Source organism: Dromiciops gliroides, chromosome 3, assembly GCF_019393635.1.
Source record: "Dromiciops gliroides isolate mDroGli1 chromosome 3, mDroGli1.pri, whole genome shotgun sequence".
Lineage (NCBI taxonomy): Eukaryota > Metazoa > Chordata > Mammalia > Microbiotheria > Microbiotheriidae > Dromiciops > Dromiciops gliroides.
The window spans coordinates 188,695,050-188,722,749 of NC_057863.1; the positions used below are offsets into that span (position 1 = coordinate 188,695,050).

At 38.3% G+C, this 27,700-nt stretch overlaps 1 protein-coding gene across 1 annotated transcript in view; it reads right to left on the minus strand.

The window, feature by feature from the left end:
* The window catches only part of SLC9A4 (solute carrier family 9 member A4), an 83,615-nt gene that overhangs the window by 47,281 nt on the left and 8,634 nt on the right, over nucleotides 1-27,700 (minus strand). Inside the window, exon 2 of the mRNA XM_043997013.1 lies at nucleotides 20,145-20,608. Coding sequence (XP_043852948.1) covers nucleotides 20,145-20,608 — 464 coding nt within the window. The remainder of the gene's footprint in view (nucleotides 1-20,144; nucleotides 20,609-27,700) is intronic.

Sequence of the window (27,700 nt, forward strand, 5' to 3'; positions counted from 1 at the left end):
ACTGCACTAAGTGCCGAGAATATAAAAAGAAGCAAAAGACAGTCCCTGCCCCCAAGAAGCCTACAATCTAGTAAAGGAGACAACATGCAAACAAATATATACAAAGCAAGCTATATAGAGAGTAAATATTGTTGGGTTGTTTTTCAGTCATATCCGATATTCTTGTATGACCCTATTTGAGGTCTTCTTGGCAAAAATAGTGAAGGGGTTTGCCATTTCCTTCTCTAGCCCATTTTACAGATGAGGAAACTGAAGCAAACAGGGTTAAATGACTTGTCCAGGATCATATACAGCTACTAAATATTTGAGGCTGGATTTGAACTCAGGAAGATGAGTCTTCCTGATTCTAGTTCTGTGCCACCTATCTTCCATAGGATATATAGGAAATAATTAACATGGGGAAGGCACTGGAATTAAGAGAGGTTGGGAATGGCTTCCTGTAGAAAGTGAGCTTTTATTTAAGCTAGAAGAGGCCTTGGAGATTACATAGTCCAATCACTTCATTTTACAGAAGAGCAAACAGGCCAAGGAAGATGAAGTGATATTTTTTTAACCAAAGTTTACAAAACTAGTAAGTAGCAAATCTGAGGTGAGAATCCAGGTCTCTTGATTTCCTATGTCAGTTAAGAAATAAATAACCAAGGATTTTGAAGGTTCAAGCCAGAAAGCTGTGTTCCAATTGTCCAAAGTTTCAGAAAGTTTGCTTAGAGTCAGATAATAACCATAATAACATAGTATTTAAACTTTTGTAGAATACTTGTCTTATAGAAGAAGGTTAAAGAAGATAGTTACTACATAGTTGAGACACTATGAGATATAGGTAAGAAAGATAGAAATATAAATATTCAGAAGCTTATGTGGTTTTGTTTTGTTTTTTAGTTTATTTGCTTTTTAAGATTTTTTTTTTTGGTGAGGCAATTGGGTCTTGCCCAGGGTCACACAGCTAGTAAGTGTCAAGGGTCTGAGGCTGGATTTGAACTCAGGTCCTCCTGACTCCAGGGCCAGTGCTCTATCCACTGTGCCACCTAGCTGCCCCTAGTTTATTTGTTTTTAAAAGGGATTTAGCCCAACCATTCTGGAAAACAATTTGGAACTGTTTTTTTTTTTTTTTTGTGAGGCAATGAGGGTTAAGTGACTTGCCCAAGGTCACACAGCTAGTTAAGTGTCAAGTGTGTTAGGCCGGATTTGAACTCAGGTACTCCTGACTCCAGGGCTGGTGCCTTATCCACTGTGCCACCTAGCTGCCCTGGAAATATTTTAAGAAAATGTATATGGACTTAAATGCCTATGCCTTTGACTCAGAGATCCCATGGCTAGAGATCTCAACTTCAAGAAAGTCAAAAGGTTAAAAGAAGGGTCTAATATGTTCCAAAATCCTTATGGCAATACTTTTTATAGTAGCAAAGTACAGGAAACAAGGTAGATGCCCATGAATAGGGGATTTGCTAAGTAAGTTGGGATATTATAAGTAAGCTGGAATATTACTGTGCCAGAAGAAACAATTACTACTATATAGAACACACAGAAGCATGAGAAAACTTCTATGAACTGATGCAAAGTAAAGTAAACAGAACCAGGGAAAACAACACACACAACAACAGTGTAAATGGAAATAACAATGACCATGACAATAAATCAAAACTAAAGCCTGTATTAGTAGAATGATCAGGTTTGGCCTTCAAGATGAGATATGAGAATTCCACCTCCCTCTTTTTCTTGCAGAGGTAGAGGACTATAAGTGAAGAATATTGCATACATAGTTGCTTAGTCCTACTGACACATTTTTTCTTTCTTTTTTATTCTTTCTTATGGGGATGGGTCTCTAGGTAGCAGGAGAAGGGATATATATATATATATGGAAATGAAGATGATATTAAAACAAAACATATTTAATGAGATATTTTAAAGCTGTTCTAAAACAGGGGTTCTTAAACTAGAGACCATGAACTGTTTTTTTAATATGTTGCTTATTGTTTTTGAATGTGATTTATTTCCTATGCATTTTATTGTATGCTTTTAAGAACATTATTATGAAAATGGATACATAGGCTTTACCAGACTGTCAAAAGGGTCCATGACACAAAAATGAGTTTTCTAGAGAAAGATCATCTTATGTATTAACGTTTATTTAATTTTTGGTATTTTATAAAGAGATATGATTTGATAGAGTTTGAAAATTGTGATCCATTTAAAAAATGTGGTACACTCAAAGTAGCAATGGATTCAGAGTCAGAAAACATGGGTTCAAATCCCAGCTCTTCCAATCATTACCCATGAGACTTTGCCTTATCTTATAAGGGAGGTTGAATTAGACTATCCCTAAGATCCCTTTGACTTATCAATGTGTGATCTCGTGAAAGCCCCCTTGAGATTAGAAGCTGTCTTAAATTAAGGTAAAGTATGATTTCAAGCTGAGACCATGAGCAGCTGACTTTGTGTCACCCCTTAAATTCTGAGAGAAATAACAACATCAGCAGCCATATATCTTTCTAAGTGCTGAAATGAGAGAGACAGATGTTGTAAAGTGATGCATTATGATAAACACTAAGTTGTACAGGACAGATAGGTGGTGCAGAGGATAGAGTGCTGGGCCTGGAGTCAGGAAATTGTTGTTGCTGCTCATCTTTCATTCTTGAAGAGGACCAATGACACCATGAGGGTGATTACTTGACTTACTAGTAAATTGGATTTAAGTGAGGGAGACTTGCATAAAATCATCAGCCTTATTCTCTCCTCCAAAGTCTTTGAAGTCCAGTGGCAAGACATAAGTCAAGAAAAATGATGATTACCCAAGATGCAGTAGGTGACCTTGGCCTTTCTAAATTAAGGACTTTCCCAGGCTTCTATTTCAAGAATTGAGTTCAAATCTGACCTTAGACTCTTACTAGCTAGTCTGGCTAAAGATAAACATCAGAGGACTAAGGGGACTAGAGTTCAAATTCTGTCAAATGTAGGAGAGACTCTGGAAGGAGCCCTAGTTTTGGAGTTTGAGGTTAGAATCCTGGCTCTGCTCACTTCTACTTATATTGTCAATTCTGAACAGAAATTAGGTGTTAAGAAATGCTTATTGAGATTTTGGGGTGGAGCCAAGATGGCGGAGGAAAGGCAGTGAGCTCCCAAACTCATGACATGATCACTCCAAAAAAATCCAAATAATGCCATAGGAAAATGCCCAGAGCAGCAAAACTCACAGAAGAATGTGCTGAAATCATCTTCTAAACAAGAACAGCTTGGAAGGTCAGAAGGAGGGAGCTGCTGTGCTGATACAGGAATCGGGCCCAACCCCACAGTCACCCTGACACAGATCCAGTCTCAGGAAGTCCTCACCAGAGAAGGAGACCCCCAGAGCCTCTGAATCTGCTGAAGGACCAGTGTCGTCTGGAACTAAGCTCCCAGTCTGGTGAGTGGGCTGTGTTGGAGGGGATGAGGGAAAGCTGGGATGCTAATCCACTCTTGGTGGAGCTGTGAACTAATCCAACCATTCTGGAGAGCAATTTGGAACTATGACCAAAGGGCTATAGAACTGTGCATATCCTTTGATTCAGCAATAAACTGCTAGGTTTATATCCCAAAGACAGCACCAAAAAGAGAAAAAGACCCATTTGTACAAAAATATTCATAGCATCTCTTTTTTGTGGTGGCTAAGAATTAGAAATCAAAGGAATTTCCATCAATTAAGGAATGGCTAAGCAAGCCATGATTGTAATGAAATATTATTGTGCTATAAATAACAAGCAGGATCATTTCAGAAAGGCCTGGAAAGACTTGTATGAACTGATTGCATAGTGAAGTGAGCAGAACTAAAAGAACTTTGTGAACAGTGACAGCAAAATTGTTCGATGAAGTACTATTAATGACTTAACTGTTCTCAGCAATACAATTATCCAAGACAATCCCAAAGGACTATTGATGAAGCATACTATCCACCTCCAGAGAAAGAACTGATATTGATTGAACACAGACTGAAGTATACTATTTTTCTCTTTCTTTCTTTCTTTCTTTCTTTCTTTCTTTCTTTCTTTCTTTCTTTCTTTCTTTCTTTCTTTCTTTCTTCCTTTCCTTTCCTTTCCTTTCCTTTCCTTTCCTTTCCTTTCCTTTCCTTTCCTTTCCTTTCCTTTCCTTTCCTTTCCTTTCCTTTCCTTTCCTTTCCTTTCCTTTCCTTTCCTTTCCTTTCCTTTCCTTTCCTTTCCTTTCCTTTTTTCTCTTAAGTTTTTTTTAGACAAAATGATTTTTTTTTTACATAATTGCACACATATAACCTATATCTGATTGTTTCCTAGCTCAGGAAGGGGGTAGAGAGGGAAGGAGCAATAGAATTTGGAACTCAAAACAAATGTTTATTTTTTTAAAAAGAGAAAAAGATGGAAAATGTTGATAATACAACTTAAATTTAAAAGTGTGTCCAGCATATCATCCCCCCCCCACCCCCTCCAAGAAAAAGTTGGTTGTTAAACATTTACCAGCATAACAACAGGTTGTAAAGTCCCACATTCTTACATCAGAATCCGTGGCATCTCACATACCAAATGGCATGAATGGAAGGAAGCAGGGATGCATTATTCAGGCCTTTTCAGTTTATTTTATATACTAATGCTTGGAGAAACTAAATGGAGTCTGCCAACTGTGTAGAGGGCTGCATAGTGCAAGGAAAAGAACACTGGCTCTAAAATTGAAAATTGGATTCAGATCCTCTTTCTTTGTCTAAAAGCATCTCTGATACTTGTCCCCTAAAAGAACCTGGGCATGTCATCGGACTTCCTTGGGCCTCTGTTTCCTCATTTGTAAAATCAGGGTTTAAGGTCCATTCCAGTTCTTGATACATGATCTCATGAACTAATATTAGTATACAAAAGCAAACCTCTGGGAAATTCTCACACAATAGCCTACAAGTACCATGGGGGCTAAAAAGCACTGGAGATAATTACTCCGGACCTAAGCAGCCCATAATCTTAGGTATGTTATAGATGGACAACGACAGCATTCTTAAAAGTCAGAAGGTACTTGAAAGATCATTTAGCCCGACCAATTCATTTTACAGATAAGGAAACTATCGTCACGGATGTATTTCCAAGAGGGCTATTTTTGCCAAGAACTGAATCAATGCAAAACAGATTGGTCAGGTTGGATGTGTGGGGATGATAGCAGGGTAATGAAGTGGGTGCCATGCAATGAGCTGAGCTGAAGAGGGGGTGACTGAAGACAACAGAGAAGGAATGACTGTTTATTAATCACAAGTCTGGTACTGCTTGGATTTAGAAAGGAACTGAAGACATTTTGTGTAGGCTCCTGTAGGTCACAGTAGCTTCTCAGACAACATGAAGAAAATCTTTCTCCAATTGTGTATAATTGCTCCAGGAAGTAACATATTTCTATATTCATTGTTTCCTTTCACTGATTATGTGGATAGCAAAAGAATTCTACTAACTCAAGAGATGGAAGTTAAACAATCTAATGCAGTGAGTGGTTTCACTGTATTCAAGGACATGTCAAATCACAAGGCACAATGGTACACATCCTGGGCCTCAGTTCCCTCGTTTGTAAAATGAATAGATAGCCTCTTCGACTTGCTCTAAGATAGAGGTTCAGAACCGAGAGTGTGTGTGTGTGTGTGTGTGTGTGTGTGTGTGTGTGAACGTGATGGGTCCCTTTGTCAATCTAATGAAACCTATGGACCCCTTTTCAGAATAATACTTTTAAATACATAAAATAAAATAAATAGGATTACAAAGGAAATAAATTATATTGGCATATAGTTATTTATCTTTAAATCCATAGACTCTAGGTGCAGAACACCTCTCCTAGATGCATAATTAAAATACACATTAATTTATGTCCTCAAAGTTTAAAAAAAGTACAAATATTTCAATTTTAAAATGTCATATCATGTATGTGCCTGTGTGTATGCTTATAGTGATTTGACATACATCCATGGAAAATCTCCTGACCATTTTTAATGGAGGAAGCTTTTCTTCCCCAAAGGGTTTCCTTGTTTCTTCCAGGAGCTGCTACTGATGCTATATCCACCCTTGCCTTCTTTCAGGCATTCTTCTCCACCTTGGAACTCTGCCTACTCATGAATTAGACTGAGATCTCCTATCTACTTTTAAGAGGTGATCCCCAAAGTTTCTAAATGAAAATGACTAGAAACAATTCACAATATGGGCTGCACTAAAAGCAACTTGACCTCCTTGTTGCCCTGGGTAAAATGACCCTACTCAGGGCAGCTAGGTGGTGCAGTGGATAGAGCACTGGCCCTGGAGTCAGGAGGACCTGAGTTCAAATCTGTCCTCAGACACTTAACACTTACTAGCTGTGTGACCCTGGGCAAGTCACTTAACCCCAATTGCCTCACTAAAAAAAAAAAAAAAAGATGACCCTACTCTCTGTGTCCGAGAGACTTCTCTGCTTCCCTAGGGACAATGCTATATGAACTGATTTCTCCAAATTATCACTTCACAGGGCTATTGTGAGGAATTGAAGTTTTGTTTAAAAATCCTTCTCCTTCTTCCTCTGCCCACTATCTCTAAAAAGACAATTCTATAGGGGAGAAGGAAGAGGAAGAAGCAAAAGAAAAAGAGGAAAGACAAAAAATCATGGGCCCAACATAATCTTTGGAGTCTCCCTCCCCCTACAGTGAAACTACCAGACAGTTAGTTACTCAGAGGTAAAAATAGGCAGAGAGCCTTTTGTTTGGAAACTGCCTGGGCCTTTTCTTCACAAAGTAGAACTGGAATTCAGAGAAGGGAGAGCTCAGTGTGGGCTGTAATAACCTGAGAATAATTCACTGAAGAGATGAGCTACATTTTGTAGGGGAAAAAAATTGAATTTTGAAGGAGGGGCAGGAGCAAATGCATTCCAAAAAGTTAGGAAAGCCATGGGCAATGCAAAGAACAAATATGTGAAAAACAGACAGTAAGGAGACCAACCTGAATAAATGAAAGGTATGTACTAGGAAACTATTTAAAGTTTTATGTATTAGATATAGTTATAGTTATGTAGTTATATAGAGTTATATATGAAGTTTATATATATAAAGTTTCATATATAAATACTGTGGAAATTTATTTTGATTTAGGGACCCTACCTTTGGGCTGAGATTAGAAAGCCTTAGGCCCTCAGGGTCTCTACTGTGTGGGAGGTACTGGTGCCCCTCCCCCCTCTGCTTCAGCTGAGCTCAAAAGCCCAGTGGGCTGTACAAGACTGCCAGGTCAGACAGCTGGGGGAAAAAAGCCCCCAGCCCCCTCCGACCTGAGCGGAGCTATCCGAAAGATCCCGGATAGAACAGCCGCAGCCCTGGCTAGCGGATTAGCTTGGTCTGTGGGGGCGAAGGAAGCCCCGAGATTTGAGTGGAGAGAAGAAAAGGTATATATAGACCTGGGAGTTAGATAACAAGGGGTGCGGCTAACAAGATTAGAGGGGGAGAAGAGGTCAAGCTGCTGCTGACGAGATTAGAAAGGTTGGAGCGCGGTAGACTAGAGATGGGGCTACAAGGACGCAGGAGAAGACGAGAAGGACGAGGAGCGGCGAAAAGAGAGGCCGAAGGGCAGACTGACGGAGCAGACAGACGGAAGATTGGTGAGAGAGAAACACAGGGGTTCAGCGGTGGCAGTAAGGAGAGGAAAGTTAGAAGCAGGGGGATTTACAAAGTGAAAGGGGCTAGGAGTTAGAATAAAGGACCTGAGTGCCCTAAGGCCTCTCGCGGCTAAATCCCCTATTGTATTCAAGAAGTTCCAAAGAGAGCAGTGGAAAGAAATATCCCACATTGAGTTTACAGCAGTCAGATAGCCAAATAGTCAAAAGTCCCCAGATTAGTCCACCAGTCAGCTTTAGTCCCCCAAATTAGGCTAGTCAGTAAAAATATTTTTACATTTGAATGGCGACCGTGGCAGGATTTACGGCCCAATTATAATTTTTCTAAACCTATAATTTTTCATATGTCCAATTATATAAAATTTTTCAGACTAATTTTTCTACCTAATAATTATTTTTCAATACATATATATACATATATACATGTGTGTGCCCAAAGATGCCCATTATCACCTCTATTATTTAATGTTGTACCAGAAATATTAGCTATAGCACTAAGAGAAGAAAAAGAAAATAAAGAAATTAGAATAGGCAATGAGGAAACAAAACTATCACTCTTTGCAGGTGATATGATGTTATACTTAGAAAATTCTAGACAAACCCAGGAACTATATGACCAGAACTACAAAACACTTTTCAGACAAATAAAGTCAGATCTAAACAATCGGAAAATGTACATATATATGTATATGTACATATATGTATAATATATATAATTTTTATGTATGTGTGTATATATAAAGGTTGTCTCTTAAATTTATCTATATTATACATATAATATATTTAAATTATATAGATATATAAAGTTATATGTCCTTACTATTTAATAATAGAGGGCCTTAAAAACCACTGAGGGGAATTTGACATGTAAGCCCCAGTGATGAGAACATTGGGTCTAGAGTCAGAGTAACTGAGTTTAAATTCTGCTAACTCCCTTGATGGTTACCTCAACTCTCTGGCTTCATATCCTTATCTTCAAAATGAAGAGGTTATACTAGATGATTTAAAAGTATCTTTGAGCTCTAAATCCTAGGATTTTTAAATAGGAGATTGATAGGATGAAATCAGTATTTTATTTATTTGTTTTCATTCTGAACCTAAACAATGAAAAAAGGCATTTCTGTACACATAGAACATAAAAAGGATTCCTTTTTTTTTTTATAGTGAGGCAATTGGGGTTAAGTGACTTGCCCAGGGTCACACAGCTAGTAAGTGTTAAGTGTCTGAGACTGGATTTGAACTCAGGTACTCCTGACTCCAAGGCCGGTGCTCTATCCACTGTGCCTCCTAGCTGCCCCAAAAGGATTCCTTATGAAACCATGAATCTATTTCACACAGCTCCCTTTTTAAAAATGAAAAAATATATATGTTCTACATGCTACATCCAAAATTGTCATGCTTGTTTGTGCTTCCTTCTGAAATTCCTCCAATGATACTTTGTATATTTTAAAGAATATTTTGGGGGCGGCTGGGTGGCGCAGTGGATAGAGCACCAGCCCTGGAGTCAGGAGTACCTGAGTTCAAATCTGGCCTCAGACACTTAACACTTACTAGCTGTGTGACCCTGGGCAAGTCACTTAACCCCAATTGCCTCACTAAAAAAAAAATAAACAAAGAATATTTCAATAGTTTTCTTTTTTGGGGGGTGGGCGGTTGGGGGGAGGGTATCACTATTGCTAATCTGTTTCACTCCACTCCCAACCTTCAATTTGAAAGAAGGGAGAAAAACCCTCATCAAACAAAATCAATCAGTGACTATGTCTAAAAATATATTACTTTTTCTGTACCTTGTGTCCATCATCTCTCTGTCCAACTGTAGGTTACATATTTCCTCACAGGTGTTCTAAAGACATGATTGTTCAGTAGAAAGCAAGTGTTTTAGAGAAAATAAAGTGTCATCAAAGTGTTTTAACATGTATTGGAGAAGGTAAAGGATGGTAGAAGAAAGGGGGCCTGGAAGGCTATTGAAGGAAAGCAGGTGTGAGAAAATATGGAACCCAGATTACAATTGGTGGGTAGCAATGAGGATGAAATATTTTTAAAGTGAAATGACTAGACCAAAGATGCCCATTATCACCTCTATTATTTAATGTTGTACCAGAAATATTAGCTATAGAGAAGAAAAAGAAAATAAAGGAATCAGAATAGGCAATGAGGAAACAAAACTATCACTCTTTGCAGGTGATATGATGTTATACTTAGAAAATCCTAGAGAATCAACTAAAAAGCTACTTGAAATTATTTACAACTTTAGCAAAGTTGCAGGTAAACCCACATAAATCATCAGCATTTCTATATATTGCCAACAAAGTCTAGCAACAACAGATAGAAAGAGAAATTCCATTTAAAATAACTGTGGTCAATATAAAATACTTGGGAGTCTACCTGCCAAGACAAACCCAGGAGCTATATGACCAGAACTACAAAACACTTTTCAGACAAATAAAGTCAGATCTAAACAATCAGAAAAATATTAATTGTTCATGGGTAGGCCAAGCAATTGGCCTACCTATATAATAAAAAATGACAATCCTACCTAAGTTAATTTATTTATTTAGTGCTATACCAATCAAACTATAGGAATGACTTGCCCAAGAAGTAAATTGAAAGGCTGGGATTTGAACCCAATTCTGAATCTAAATTCAGCCTTTTCTTCTTCTTCTTCTTTTTTTTTTTACTATACAATGTTTCCTGAATCAAAGATGACTTCAAGTTTTCTAGCCCAGGCACTGTGGACAAGATAAAGTTGGGGAGGAAGCTCTTTCCAGAAGGGACACAGATGAACATAGCTTTGAATAGGTTGAGTTTGATGAAATGATGAAATATAAAATATATGTGTGTGTGTGTGTATATATATATATATATATGCACACACACAACATACATAGATGTGTATATAGGTATGCATAATATGTGTGTGTATATGTATATATGTGTATATGTGTGTGTGTGCTTATGAGGAACCAGATGGCACAGTGGATAGAGCACTGGGCCTAGAGTTAGGAAGTTGTTATTTTTGTTGTTCAGTCATTTTCAGTCATGTACAATTCTGGAGTTTTCTTGGCAAAGATGCTGGAGTGATTTGGTTTTTCCTTCTTCAGCTCATTTTACAAATGAGGAAATGGAGGCAAACAGGGTTAAATGATTTGCCCAGTCACACAACTAGTAAGTGTCTGAGAATGGATGTAAACTCAGGTCTTCCTGACTCTAGGCCCAATGATTTATCCCTTGTACCACCGAGATGACAGGCAAAAGGTCAAACATAGAAATATTGATTTAAGAATCTGTAGCAGAAAAGTAACAACTGAAGCAATGAACTCTTTCCTCTACCAAAGGAGATGGAATAAAAGGGAAGGAGGATAAAAAAATTCAGTGAAAAATGAATGTGAAAATCTCATATTGGCATTCACACCATCATGACTGGTCTTGCCATCAACTTTCCCATAGCCCCCTTTGGTTCTACAGGCTTTCCAAACAACTTGCCTCTGAATCCTCTTATATGTGCTATCTCCCCCAATGAGCTCCTTGATAGCAGAGACTGTCTTCTTTTTTCTACTTTTTTCTCTAGTGCTTTGCACATAATGATTGCTTAGTAACTGCTTTTTCATTCATTGATTCATTCCTATTTAGCGAAGACTGACATATTACATGGGTCATGCACAGGCCAAAGATAACACATTCTTGTGGGTTACCTAAAAATTAATGCCTGCTCCAACATTTCTACAGGCATTACTTCTCATATTCCTGTAACTATATTGAAAATGGATTGAAAATCCTGGAGAGATGATGGGGGAGGATTCTCTTCCAAGATTTTGTTATGTTTTGATGTGCCCTTAACTTCAAATGATGATCCTCCCCAAAATGCTCTATCTGTACAACCTTCTATAGCCAAATGGATTACCAGGTATAATTTACACAGGCACAAATTTGGTTAGATCAGAGATTAACTCAATGTGGGACAAATAACCTCTTTCATCTAGGACTCAGTACTCTCATCTGCAATGTAAGGGTATAGAATCAGATCATCTCCATGGTCTTTTCCCAAATCTACTGATCTATACTGGTGTTTTAGGACTTTTTTCCAGCACAGGACAGGTCTGATTTACAAGGAAAACACCCTGATGCATCCTGACACATAATAATAAAAATAACAATAACTAGCATTTATTACCACAACAACTCTGAGAGGTAAATACTATATTATCCTTATTTTACAGATGAGAAAACTGAGGCAGACAGAGGTTTAGTGACATTCCCAGTATCACAAAGCTAGTAAGTATCTGAGGTAAATTTGAATTAAGGATTTACTCCAGGTCCAGTGTCCATCCAGTGATTTATGCATAGAGACTTATCCAGCACACATAATTTCAGTGATTAGACTATAACTGTGATGAAGTTGTAGAAGTTCCCTTGTAGTTTGTTTACAAAAAATGATCCAAAGATATGAATATTATAAAACCTATCTAGATATAAGCAAGGCTACACAGTATCAAATGAATGAATATCACTTGTAAATATTTACTAAGTTCCAAGCACTGAGTGCTACTGATACAAATACAAAAGTAAGGTTGTGCCTGCCTTCAGGAAGCTTATGTTCTAATGCAGTAGAAAATAAATACAGGGGCCTGGGCATCATATTTTGGTTTGGGAAGCCACAGGGATGGTGAGTGGAATACCCTTTCCAGAAGCAATGCTAGTTTCTGTTGGATAACTGTTGCCAGAGCCAAGTGATATAAATATATAAATGCTTGGCTGGATGTAAGCAAAATTGTCCAGTATTTAAAAAATCTGTTACCTACCAACAGTGCCCAGGTGGACACTACAGAAGGAAGTAGATGTCTCTTCCTAAGAGCTAAGGAGGCAGCATGGTGAACATGCTGTAGGCAGTAAATTAAGAATCACGAGTTTTAGATTCTAATTCTGACTCTGCCATTTACTAGCTATGTAACTGCATGCCAGTCACTTCATTTCTCTAGGCTCCAATTCCCTCATCTTTGAAATGAGGACTGGTTGGATAATCTCCAACATTCTATGAAGAATAGATAGCATTTGCCTTTCTATCTCTGGTGCCCATCATAGTGGCTGCTATAACTAGGTATTTAATTGTTGACTGATCAATTGATCAGCAGCAAATGTAGCTAAGGCATCTCTTGAGCCATGTACCACAGTGAATCATCCACCACGGCAAACTTAAGAAGTCATATGGGGTAGAACTGGGGCATCAAACTCATTTGGCTTTTTCAGTTATAATCCCTGGACCTGCATGCTCAAGCCATGGTGACCTTGGAGGCAGGTTTCTAGGCTGAATGTTGCATCCAACCAGAAGAGAAGATTGGAGAAGCCAGAATGCTGAGATATGTATACAAGCCCAGTGTGGAAGCACTTTGAACTTCATAGTACCATGCTATGTAGTGCCACCAATTAATGCTCCATCCCTCTACTCCTCAGAGACTGAGGAGGTGTAAAGGGTTATTTATACCCCTAGGTGATGGGGGGAAATGTGTGTAGGTTTGTTCTTTCTGTACCTTGAAATAAATATTTCTTTGTAAAATTAATCTGATTGTTGTCACTTAATAGAACTGAGGAACCCGTAACATTGGAGGAATACAAAATGGTGGAGTCATGAGTCAATGGCAGAGATACTAATCATTTAAAATGTAATGTCATCTATGTTTAATTATATTTTTATTTATTTTGTTTAAGGGTTCCCAATTACATTTTAATAGTGGCCCTAGGGAATGCTGTGGGTCTTATATGCATGTTTGACACCTCTCACATTATGGAGAGTAAGCTGGATCTGGAATAAGGAAAGTCTGGGTTTCAATTCTACTTTAGATATTTATTAGCTATATGATCCTGGAAAGAAGGAAAAAAACAAGCACCTACCAAGTACTGTGCTAAGTACTTTACAAATATTATATTATTTGATCTTCACACTAATCCTAGCAGGTAAGGGCCATTATCATTTCTATTTTATAGTTGAGGAAACTGAGACAGACAGAAGTTAAGTGACTTGTTCAAGGTTACATAGCACTGGATTTGAATTCAGGTCTTCCTGACTCCAGGCCCAGTCCCTGGACTGTGTCCCAGTCCCATCTGTTGTGCTTCAGTCTCCTCATCTGTAAAATGAGAGAGTAGGTTAATACTTAGTGATTTCTAAGGTCTTTCTAACTCTAAATTGTTGATCCTATGAATTTCAATTATAGTTAGGAGAGGACTATAATTTATCAGTGATATCTGAAATTTACAGATAATCCACAAAGTCTACTTTATTTATTAGTTTTAAATCCTACCCACCTCACAGCACCCATATATACACCCAGTCTTGAAACAAGCCTATTAATTAATAAGTATTTGCCATGATTTAAGCTTCACTTCTGATCCCTTTCCTGTGATGGAAGCACTAATGTACTCTGTAATGATAGAGAAGTAGGCTGCTGGAGGGTAGAAGAGGAGATGTGAGGTTCCTGAGTAATCAATCCCTGAATAATGAGGAGTTTGCAGTACATCAACATGTTAGAATGGCCTTGCTTTTCTCATTTTTCATATTGTATAAAAAACCCCTGGATCCTGAGTATCCCTACAGTGAGAAGAAACCACAAAGGGAAGTAAAGGCAGAGTTAAGATTAGAGGTAGGAAAGGTAGACCCAGGTCAAAGGTACAATGAAATGGGAGTAGAGATAGAGAAATAAAGCACAACAAGAAACACTTTTTAACATATATTGTTTCTAAATGTACATAATTTTAATGCTATAGGACAGTCAGGTGGCAGAATGGATAGAGTGTGGAGCGTGAAGTCAGGAAGACTCATCTTCCTGAGTTCAAATCTGGCCTCAGAAACTTACTAGCTGTGTGACCCTGGGAAAGTCACTTAACCCTGTTGTTGTCAGTTCCTCACCTGTAAAATGAATTGTAGAAGGAAATGGCAAGCTACTCCAGAATCTTGTGAAGAAAACCCCAAATAAGGTCACAAAGAGTCAGACACAATTGAAAAAAAAAACCATAACTGAACAACACATTTTAATGCCAGGATATTCTGTTCTGTGTGACATTTAAGTATTTATTTGGGGTTAAATCAAGTCACATAGTCAAATAAAATCAAGGATCCAGACAGAATCAAGTAACATGTCTTACAGTCAGATAAAGGTTCAAAGCCTATGTTGTATCGTAACAAAGAGGGGAAATAAATTTCAAATGTATGGTGATGTGAGTGGACTTCTTGGGAGCAGCTAGGTGGCACAGTGGATAAAGCACTGGCCCTGGATTCAGGAGGACCTGGGTTCAGCCTCAAATACTTGACACTTATTAGCTGTGTGACCCTGGGCAAGTCACTTAAGTCTCATTGCCCTGGGGAAAAAAAAAAAACAACAAAAAGTATTTCTTGGGGCAATCCAGAGATCAGTTTCAGTCCTTACCTCCTGCCCCCTCTCCCTACTCCAGAAAGTTCAGCTCTTGCCTGGGATGAACCCAAGGGAACAAAAGAAATGGAAATTGATTCTTTTGTCCAGCTCAGTGAAGGACTGATGGGATCTAACCACACCTAGATACTGGACATCTCCTTTGCCCTTGACTCAGGGTCTTTTGCAAGTTCTTCCTTGATGTCATCTGTGGAGTTCATTTAATTTAGACCACTCCCAAGTCATGTCAATCAATGGAATTGAATGATGCTAACCAATTAGTTTTGCTCAATGTATAAAGACCCACCTCTATCAAAAGAGGATAAAACTCTTGGTCACACCAGGGTCTTGCCCTATTAGTGTCACTCTTCCTCTTGGGACTGTGTAGGTTTTGTAGGGCTTCTAAACTCTCCTTGAGAACATGTGTTGTCTCTCTGAGAGACAGTATAGATCTGGGGATTTTCTCCTGCTCATGTTAACTGCCATGCGGTTAATTCTTTACTGGTATATATTATATTAATAAAATAATAATATGTTTATTGCCAAAGCTGGTACAATATATATATATATATATATATATATATATATATATATATATGACAGCAGTAACCATAGAATTTTTAAAAAAAACAGTGAAAAGATTACTGGATTTGGAAAGAAAGGATCCAGATTCAAATACCAACTCTGAAACCTATTAGCTGTGTCATAGACACAGTCTCAGACAAGTCACTTTCTGAGCCTCAGATTATTTATTTATTTTTTAAAAAAAGTTTAAGGAGTGGTGGGAAGAGTTAGAAGACCTCTGAGGTTCCTTCCAACTCTAAGTCTATGATTCTAAGAAGCCTTTTAAGCCTCCGCCTCTTTAATGCTAAAACAAGAGGCTCGGACCAGATTTATTTATAATGAAACATTTCTGTGCATGCACAGATCATCTGAGATGAAGGCAACCATGAGGAAAATGACATGAACCTGATTCTGGGAGAAGACAACCGATTCTATTTCTCTATCTCATGGATGAGAGTAGCCTCTTTCCACTGTTTGTGTAGCCAGAACAGGCTATATCTTTAAAACCAACAGCCTCAAATAGTCTCACTCTTTTTTCTGACAGCATCCAAGTGATGAAGATCCTGTTCATCTGAAACTTACACACCATGTACTGAGCCAGATTGGGGGGAATGGCTATCTTCCCTCTCTCCTTAGGCCCTATGGTCATGAGAATCAGGTATGGGATTTTGCTCTATCTCATTTAGCCTTTTCAGTTATAGGCACAGGTGATGAAGTCACTGGACATGGATGCTTAAGTTATGGTGATTTTGGAAGAAGGATCCTAAGGCTGGATGTTGCTTCCAATCCAGAAGAGAAGACTGGAGAAGCCAGAATGCTGGGATATATCCAGTGGGGCTTTGCATGTGGAACTCAGTGGCACCATGCTATCGAGTTCCCCCAGAGGTGGGTGTAAAGGGTCATTATGTCCCTGGGTCAGGAGGTGAGGAGGATGTGTGTAGGTTTGTTCTGTATTTTGTAGTAAATATTCCTTTGCAAAATTAACCTGATTGTCACTAAATGAAACTGGGGGATCCTGAAATTGGAAGAATGCAAAATGGTACCGGTCTTGAGTACCCTGGAAGAAGGGTGAAATATAACATATTTGGCCTTCAGGGACTAAGGGCAAGGATAGTCCTTTTCATTTCTTGAGCCCATGAATTTCCAGACCTTGCCTCGAGCCATCAAATGCCCTGCCTAGGTTGGTAAAGGTTCCTTTGTTCTGCTTCAGTGGTTTTGAGAAAGCCTACATAGTTGCCCCATTTATCATCCCCAAATGGCAATGCACTGCCTTTTCAATGGCTTTTGCTTTTTCTATTCCAGCCAAAAGAGCAAAAGCAGTTCCTTTGATACTCAAAAAGGCCCTTTGCCTTAATAGATATGCCTCTTTAGCATGTGGACTTTTAAAATACAAATGAAAGGTTTGATTTAGCCCTGACCACAAGCTGTATTCTAAGCCTGATTCTGGGAGTCTGTTTGGTTTTGGTTAGTCAGAGTAATAGGAGTGGCAATTAATGGTTTCTGTTCTGTAAATTTACCACAGAGATAATGTATCAGTGACTCCATAAAAGGCACCATAAAACTGTGGTTGGATACCATAGATACAAATCAGTTCTGTGAATTAGTATAACTTTAAAGTTATTACCTGATTTTTAAAAATATATCTCTAAGCTCTACTCAAGTTCTAGGCCTTACTGGGTCATGGAAGTATCCCTGAGGTCTCAAACATTTTGCCAGGGACCACAAACCCTGCCAGACCTTGAAGAGTGAGAAAAAATTTCTAATTGGGCCTGGTGGGGGAGAGTATATTTATTGTTTGGGGACCAGCTAAGCTAGTATTAGAAAGGCTAACCATCAAGTTCGCCTAGGGTTGATGAATTTTTCAGTCACAGAAACTTGAATTTGACCAATTAAGTCATTAAGAAGTTTCCATCAGGGCAGCTAGGTGGCGCAGTGGATAGAGCACCGGCCCTGGAGTCAGGAGTACCTGAGTTCAAATCCAGTCTCAGACACTTAACACTTACTAGCTGTGTGACCCTGGGCAAGTCACTTAGCCCCAATTGCCTCACAAAAAAAAAAAGTTTTTATATCTGCATTGTCAGGGGTGGGGTGGCCACACCAGTGTAACTGCAGAACCTTGAAGCACTGAAATGCAACTCTCCAAAAGATAAAGCACTTAGTAAGTACTTGCTTTGGGCCAGGCAGATAAAATAGTGCCTCCTCCATTTTGGCAGAGGTGGAGCTCTATGGGTGTGGAAAATTGTACCTACTGTTAGGCTCAGTTGATATGAGACCTTTTTTTTTTCCTTTTTATTCTTTGTAACAAAGGATGGCTTACTAGGTAGAAGAGGGGGCAAAGATATAGATGATAGAAAACTGAAATATGTCAACTTTTTTTTTTTTTTAAAGAAAAGAGGGGGTAGGTAGGTGGTGCAGTGGATTAAGCACCAGCCCTGGATTCAGGAGGACCTGAGTTCAAATCCGGCCTCAGACACTTAACAGCTACTATTTATGTGACCCTGGGCAAGTCACTTAACCTTCATTGCCCCGCAAAAAACCAAAAAACCAAAAATAGATATCTAGGCAATACTTAATGACACTGAGACCTATTTTTTATTCCAATAGAACATATTTACTGATTTTTAGAAGTCCTTAAAGGTTTCTAATCCATCCACATAATTTTCTTTTTCCTTTCTTCCTTCCTTTATTTTATTGTTCTCTTTCTTTCCTTTCCCTTCCTTCCTCTCTCTCACACCCTCTTTCCCCATTTCCTCCTTTCTTCCCTTCCTTCCTTTTCTCCCTCCCTCTTTCTTCTTTGTTTCTTCCTTCCTCCCTCTTTCCCTTCCTTCCTTTCTTTCAGAGTGGGTCTTTATATCTCACCTAGCTGTAAGTACAATGGTCACTCAAGCACCTGATTCCAGTGTCAATTAGCACAGAAGCTTTGACCTGCTCTATTTCCAACCTGAGCCAATTTGCCATCCTTGAGTAGGTCTCTTCTACTAGAAACTGACAATATTGGTGTCAGATGGGTACCAGTTTGGATATCTAATTATCTTGAGCCACTGCTGTAGCCTCAGCCTCTGTAGTGTTAGGGATTGCAGGCTTCTGCCACCACCCTTAGCTACCTCATTTTACAGACAGGAACCAAAGTCTAAAGAACTTTCATCATGTGTCCAAGGTCACATAGATCCTTAGTGGCAAGAGCTAGGAATAGCTCCCAATATTTATGACTCCTAGGCTTGTTCTATTTCCACTGAACCACTCTATCTCTTAGGTACTGCCAAACTAATAAAAAGTAAATCCATTTCCAGTGAAATAACTGAGATTAACCACAAGAGATCTAGATGTATTGGGCAATGGACAAACAGAGCTTCTGAAAGAATTTAAGAACAAAAATGTGTTTGTAAAGTAGTTCCCAAATAGCTTTGGTCACCCACTAAGAACAGATGAAATGAATAATAACAGAATGTGTGGAAAAAGAGCTCATGCTCAAGTGGTTGCATATGAACACTATAAATTGCACATGTTACAGGAACATAAATATACCACGGATATTTTGGTGAGTCTATGAATTCTTCAGTGACTCCTGCCACCAATGCAGTTCAGAATGCCTTCATACCATTTCATCCTATATAATTGTCGTCTGAAGAATACCAGAGATTACAAAAACAAAAACAAAAAAGCAAATGATGGCATCACAATGTTTGCCAGTAGCATTTCAGCCACTCCTACATAATTATTGGAGGGTTTTACTCACTGGTCAAGTTAGATAATGTTGGCCTTTCTAGATGACTCCAAGTTCTGGAGTAGAATTTGGACCATAAATTAATTGCATTGACTTGGCCTCTCCACTAACTTCCCTCTTCTTTACCTAAGAATAGTTAATGTAGGATTATAGGATTTAGAGCTAGAAGGGACCTAAGAGATCATCTAATCTAACTTTATAAATAGAATAAATTGAGGCCTAGTTAGGTGACTTGATCAAGGCCATACTAGTAGAGCATATCAGAACCAGAATTTTAACCCAGGATCTTTTGCTCCTTATCCAGTGTTCTTTCCCCAACATTAGTTTGTCTCTCATTAAAAAACAAAACCAAAAAACCCCAAACCTACACTTGTATCGATTCCATGTTAGTCACCCAATTGGGAGTGATTTAAAAGCTATTATTAAAAAACAACAACAACAACAACAACCTACTCCCCAGTCTTCTCCCATCAAAGTAATATTCATTTAACTCAATTCTTTTGGAACCAAGAAAGATAAAACAGGAGGAAAAACCCTTTAACTATTGCTTCTTCCACAGTGTGAAAACCCAGAAGAGCCCTTAGCAACGATTTCTGCATGCTAAGTGGAAAATTGAATTTAACTACAGAACTAATTGTTATGTCCCTCTGTTATTTTTTTAAAGAAGTGATTAGTCTACCAAATGACAAGTAGAATTAGTAAGCTATTAAGCAAGTAATGCAGATACTAATTAAAGTCACCATAATCTATCATATACACCATTGAATCTGAAACCTGTCATGCTTCCCATACTGGTCAATCAGAAGTATACTATTTCAATTAGTCCTAGGGATACCCCTCACTCAATTTTACCGTCCCCTGCAACTTACCACACTTATCCCATCATTGAGCAGGGCCTCCCCAAAGATCATCATGTATAGCTGTTCATTCACATGAGCCTCCTCAAATACTGCCAGCACTGCCACGGGGTCCACGGCAGAGATCATGCTCCCAAAGAGCAGATTCTGAAGCAAGTTGACATCACTGAGGCCAAAAGCCTTGACCTGGCATATCAGGTAGAGGGAGAGGCCAATGCCAAAGGCATTCAAAAGGGCCCCCATCCCTGACCACCATAGGATGGAGCCGATGTTCTCAAAAAAGGGCCGGGTGGGCATGAAGTAGCCCCCTTCAAGGACGATGGGTGGAAGGAGGTACAGGAAATAGATGCTTGAATCCATTACAGGTGGAGATTTGTGATCGGTGCCAAAGATGATACCCCCCACAAGAGCACCAACAATGATCAGAAGGCAACTCTCTGGCATAAGACCTGGAAGCTTGTGATAGAGATGAAAACCTAGGAGAAAACAGAGATAGATATTGTTTCCATTCATTCAATAAGCATTTAAATATTTAATACTGTATATGACAAGGCAGTGTGTTAGGTGCTAAAGTGTACAAGGGTAAAAATAAAACAATGTTTTCCCTCAAGTTTACATTCTATTAGTAGGATTAGATTTTATGTACACAGAAAAATAAATGTAAAACATATACACAGTAATTTTTAAGAGGCATGTGCAAGGAAGGAAGGAGACTAGCAATCCCAGAACAAAGTTCTTTTCTTAAAATTTTATTTTATTTTTAATTTATGGAATAAAACAAACATCTCCATAACATAGTATAGTGAAAAAGATGATTGCACATTAAACTGCAAATCTATTATGTACAACTTGCTATTCCTTTTAAATATGTAACAAAGTTATGATGTAAATTTCTTTTTTTTTCTTTCCTTTCCCCCACCTTAGAGATGGCAACCATTAGACAAAATATGTGTATGTGTATGTATGTAAGTATATATATTACATATATATAATCATTCTATACATCTATTTATCAGTTCTTTCTCTGCATGTAGATATCATCTTCCATCATAGTTCTTTTTGTAGTCAATTTGGGTATTTGCAATAGTCAAAATGGCTTAGTTGTTCAAAGTTGTTTTTAAAACAATATTGTTGTTACCATATACAACATTCTTTTGGTTCTGCTCATTTCATTGCAAGTCTATTAATGTTTTTCTAAGATCATCAAACTCATCATTTCTTATAGCACAGTCACAATCACAATCAACTACTAGTTCAGCCATTCCCCAATTAATGGACATCCCCGTAATTTCCAGTTCTTTGTCACCACTTAGAGAACTGCTTTAAATAGTTTAGAACACATAGCTTCTTTTTCCTTTTTCCTTGATCACCTTGGGAAACAGTGGCATTGCTGGGTTGAAGGGTATAAGTAGTTTAATAATTCTTTGGACATAATTCTAGATTGCTCTCCAAAATGGATGGATCAGTTCACAATTCCATCAACAATGAATTAGTGTCCCAATTTTCCCACATCCCCTTCAATATTTGTTGCTTTCCTATTCAATCATTTTAGCCAACCTAAAAGGTATAGAATGATATCTCAAGGTTGTTTTCATTTGCATTTCTCTAATCAATAATGATTTAGAGCATTTTTCATATTACTATAAATTGTTTTGACTTCTTCATTGAAAACTGCCTCCTTATATCCCGTGACCATTTATCAGTTGGACAATGACTCCTGTTCTATTGTATTCTGACTTGGTCAGACCATTGCTGGAGTATAAGATTAGGTTTTAGATATTATATTTTAGCAGAAATCGTGTTCATACAAGCATGTCCAGAAAAAGAGTGACCAGGACACTATTCAAGAATCTTTTTGAGAGACTGAGAATGCTTATCTTGAAGAAGAGAAAAGTCAGGACACAAGGCATGATACCCTCTTTCAACTGTCTGAGGAGTTATCATATGGAAGGTGGTTCCTGAGGGAAAAACTGGAAACAATGTGGAAAAATTGCAGAGACACATCTGGGTTCAATTATAATAGAGAAAATTCTAACAATTAGAGCCATAGAAAAGTGAAATGGATGGGATGGGTTTCTCCTCACTGGAGGTCTTCAAGGTAATGTGATAAAAAGGATTTATTTTCACCATACAAGTGGAATTGGATAGCTTCTGAAGTTTCTCCCAACTCATAAGAATGCTCAGTACTCAAGTTTCTCCCAACTCATAAGAATGCTCAGTACAACTAATACTAGGAGGAAAATGCACAAAGGATCTATCTAGTATTCTTTCTTGTATCTCCCCACCTTCAATCCAACAAGGATTCCAGCATGGTATATGAAAAGAGTTCTGAATCTGTAGTCAAGCTGATTCAATTCAATAAGAAATGATTGAGTATCGCTATGTGTCAGGCATTGTGCTACCATAAGTGCTGGGGATTTAGAAGCAAAAACAAAAACAAAAACATATCTCTGAACCTAAGGAATTTGCATTCTATTTGAGTCAGAGGAATGAGGTTCAAATCCCAGCTCTACCATTTTTTTTTAAAGCTGTAGGACCTTATGCAAAACAAAACCTTTGGGGGCCTTAGTTTCCATAGCTACAAAATGAGGAGGTTGGAATTATTTATTTTTAAGGTCCCTTCCTGATGTGAAGGCAATAAAATGCTTGTAGACAAGGAAAAGAAAAAAAAATTATAAAGTTTCAATTGGATTTAAATTAAGCCTGAGCTTGAAACCAGATGTTGGAGATAATATGGCTTACTCGAAAATCTGACAGTTAACTCTAATTCAGTTCAATGATTTAATGTTTATTAATCATCTTGTGTGTGCACAGTCCTGTGACAGGTGATTGGGAATGATTTTAATATTAGATAAAGCCTTAACAGTGTCCTCATGGATCTTGCATTCCCCTAGGAGGATATGGCATATACACAAATAACTATCACTGAGTCTTCGCAAAGTGCTACATGGTGCTCGAGGTGGGGAAGAGGCTAAATATTCTACCAGTGCCATTGCTCCCAGTGTCTTCTTTTCAGGGAAGACTTACTAGAGGAGGTAATATTTGATATGGGCTTCTAAGAATGGGTAAGAATTCCATTGGAAGAGGTCATTCTAATCTAATCCAATCTAAAAGGGATTCATTCCTAGAATGATTATCACAGGAGGGGATGGATTTGAAAGGTAGAATCAATAACTTGCCAATTGATTGAATATGAAACCACAAAATCAGAACTAAAAGAAATATTTTTTAATTATATAAAACATTACCAAATTAGTCATTTTGTATAAGAAAAGGAATAAAAGAAAAAAATGAAAGAAAGTAAAAAATAGCATGTTTCAGCCTATGTTCAATCAATATCAGTTCTTTCTTTGGAGGTGGATAGTATGCTTCATCATTAGTCCTCTGGGATTGTCTAGAATCATTATGTTGCTGAGAATAGTTAAGTCATTCACAGTTGGAAGAAATCTTTAGAAGTCCTTTAGCCCAAAACTGACTTGAAGCCTGATAACATCCAGAAAAAGTAAAAAATTGAGCTGATTTATCAGTGAAGAGACATCATCTACTGTGAACACTCATAGAAATGGGGTTATAGTTGGGAGGCTGGAGGAGAGATGAACAAGGTTTGGAACAGTTACTATGGTGAATAGGAAAAAGAACCAGTAAGAACAGACAAAAGAATTGCTAAGCAACAGTAAGGGCTTCACTAAGGTTATACACTCTAAATTTACAGCCAGTGAAATCATCTCAATTTTTTACTTTCTCTGGATGCCTGGAATAAGAGAGGAGAAAACAGACAGTGGCTGTTACCCAAGTCTGAGGATTAACAGATCAGTAATGACAGAAGGTCCTGGCAGTGAGGAATTTTAGGGTAGCAGTTAATGAATTATTCAGTAGCAGATCGTGGGGTCAGGACAGGCTATGAGGCTGTGTGTAAGTAAATGAGATGAATGGGGAGAAGAAATAGGGGTCAAGGGACTGGCAGTGATGATGAGTTTGAAGAGTATGTTGAAGGAATGGAAATGAAAGAAGGAAATAGAGGGGATGTGATTCAGAGAGTACAGTTCTGAACTCTGAGATCTGGAAAAGGAGAAAGAGGAAGGGAACAAGCATTTATTAAGCATGCCTACCATGTGCCAGGCATCATGCTACGGGCATTTGCTGCTCATGGCAACCCTGGAGGATGGATACTATTATTATCCCCATTTTATAAAGTGAGACAGATAAAGGTTGAGTGACTTGCCCAGGGCCACATAGCTAGTAAATGTCTGAGGTTGGATTTGAAGTCAAGTCCATCTACTGTGCCATCTAGCTACCTCTGGCTCAGTTCCCTGGCAGCCTGAAGTTCTAAGTTATAACCTTGTGTGTGTTGCCATGTGTTCCTGAAGTGGGAGGAAAGAGATCACTGAATGAAGAGTTTGAGTAACTGAGTGGCTATGATGTTAGAGGAATTGTTGATATGAATACCAAAGTCCCTGAGGATTATAATAAGAAGAACACCATGGGTACAGGGGAGGGGGAGGACCAGTGCAAAAGATTGTGAGAATCTGAAGGGAATGACCTAGAGGTCAATAGATGACTATACCAAGGATAGGGAGAGGGTGACATGTAGAGCTACCACAGATCACAAAGGAGGAAAGGTAATAGATGAATGGCTAAAAGCAGCTCTGGAAATCAAAGAGCAGGCCTATATCTGTTCCTGATCCTGTTAAGTAATTTTCAGTTGTGTCCTATTCTTCATTTGGGGTTTTTCTTGGCAAAGATACTGGAGTGGTTTATAATTTCTTTCTCTAACTCATTTGATAGATGAGGAAACTGAGGCAAATAGGGATAAGTGATTTGCCCAGGGTCACACAATGACACACAGTGTCTGAGGTCATGACTAGCCCTGTTAAGGAGATTTGGAGAAGCAATCATGGAAAGATTCAGGTGTGTGTGGTATTCTCAGAGAAAGCCACTTTTTTACGAAAAGGTAGAAGTGGAAGTAGTGACTGTAGGGAGGAGTTTGTTAAGAACAGAGTTGGTTTTCTCAAAGTTATAGAATCTTAGTTAAAAGGGGCCTCAAAGGCCACCTAATTCAAATCTTATCTGATCAGAAATTCCCTTGACAAGCTCTTTGATGAGGATTCGGGGCTCTGGTAAATAGTTCAGGAGATTTACATGCATTTTTAGGACTAATTTCCAACATACATAGGTCTTTGTTTTGACTTTCTCCTTTTTTAAGTCTGAAAATCAGTTTATTTTGTTTTATTTTTCAGTTAATGAAAATTCACCTTCTTTCCCTCCCATATCCTCTGCCCCCTACATTAAAACAGAAAGAAAATCAAAACCTCTATAATATGTCTAGTCAAGCAAATAAATTCCTTCTTTGGCCATACCCAATATAAATGCCTTCTATCAATGAAAATAGGCCAATATATACTATGTATGCATGTGTGTATGGCATGGCCAATGTAGGAATTTGTTTTGCTTGACTATGCATATTTGTTACGAGGACTTTTTTTTCTTTCTGTTTTAATGAGGGGGGTGAAGGAGGTAAAAAGGGAAATAGATACATATTTTAATATACACATATTATATATACCTTCACCCTGATTCCATTGCTTTTTCTATCAGGAGGTGGGTATGATGCTTCATCATGAAATATGGAATTGTAGTTGATTTGATCAGAATTTTTGTCTTTCAAAGTTGTTTGTCTTTAAACAATTGTTATTATATGCATTGTTCTCCCAGTTTGCATCAGTTTCAACAGGTCTTCTTAGATTGCTCTGAAATCTTAACTTTTTCCTCTTCAGTATTATAGACAGTATTTTCAAATGAGGACACAGCCTCAACGATTTGGAAGACATACCAGGCATATCTTTAAGCAGGTTTGCTCAGTGGGGGCTGCATGTCAAGACAGACAGACAGACAAAAAGACAGGCAGACAGACAGTCAGACAGAGAGACAGAGACAGAAAGAGAGAGAGACAGAGAGGCAGGGAGAGAAATCCTGTCCCTTTGGTTCATTAGAGTACAGCAGGATTATCACCCCCATATTTTGGACACCCTGCTTATTTGAATGCTACTCAAGACTGAATTAGCTTTTCTGACTGCCTTGTCATACCACTGACACCACTGAGTTTGCATTTCCCAAGAGTTTGGAATACAACTTTGCAACCTTGGTTTATCCTATTTGTAAAATAGGAACTATATAATACTATATATTTATTTTCTTCTAGAATCTAAACAAACAGAAAATTTAAAAAAATCAGCATGCTTTTTGTTGCCATTTTTATCTGTATGTTCAATATCTAAGAAGAAATATATGACAAGAAAATAATCTGATGTCAGGGATTTATTCATGATTCATTTAACAAGTTTTTGTTGAGCATTTGTTATTATATGGCAGTATGGTAGGCCTGTAGAAGGTACAAAAAAGTTTCTAAAAGTCCCTGATTTTGAAAATCTTATAAACTCCTTAGGGGACCAAGGATATATGTAGCAAAAGGTAAATAATAGTATGACAGGATAATTTTAGTCTAAATCAGAATGCGTTTATTAAGTTCCTACTATGTGCAAAGCACTGTTAGCCGGCCTGAGGATATAAAGAAAATGAAAAACATTCTCTGCTCCTAGATCCATTCAATTAACCTTTATTAAGCACCTATTATGTACCAGGCACTGTGCTAAGCACTAGGGATACAAAAAGAAGCAAAAAATAGTCCCAGCCCTCAATGAGCTAAAAATCCAATGAGAGAGACAGCAGGCAAACAGATAAATACAAAGCAAGCTATTCATAAGATAAATAGGAAGCAATTAAAATCGTGGAAGTACTGGAATTAAGAAGGATTAGGGCAGGCTTCCTGTAGAAGGTAGGATTTTAGGTAAGACTTAAGGGAAGCCAAAGAGGTCAGTTGTTGGAGTGGAGGAGGAAGAGTGTTCCAGGTACATGGCATAGTCACAGAAAAATGCCTGGAGTGGAGAGAGAGAGTGTCTCATTTGTGGAACAGGTGAAAGGCTGTTGTCACTAGATGGAAGAGTATATGTCAGGGAGTAAGGTGTAAGAAGACTGGAAAGGTAAGAGGGAACTAGGTGACAAAGGGCTTTGAATGCCAAACAGAGCATTTTGTATTTGCTTCAGGAGGCCATAGGAAGCCCCTGGAGCTTACTGAGTGGAGGGGTGTGGGATATGGGACATGATCAGAACTGTGTTTTAGGAAAATCACTTTTGCTGCTGAATGGAGAATGCAGTGATCAAGGCATGAGGTGGTGATGATGTACTGCACTACAGTAGTGGCCACTTCAGAGGAAAGAAGGGAACATATTTGGAAGATGTGAAGGTAAGATCATCAAGCCTTAGCAACAGCTTGTAGAAGGCAGGTGACAGAGAGGGAGGGCTCCAGAATGATCCCTGGCCTAAAAGCCTGAGGGACTGGGAAGATGGTGTTGCTCTTTACAGTAACAGAAGGTAAAAGAGGAAAAGATGAGTTTTGTTCCATATATTGAGTATAAGATATCTACTGGAATCCAGTTCAAGATGTCTGAAAGACAGGTAGAGATATGACATTGGAGGTCAACAGAAACATTGGCACAGAAAAGATAGATTTG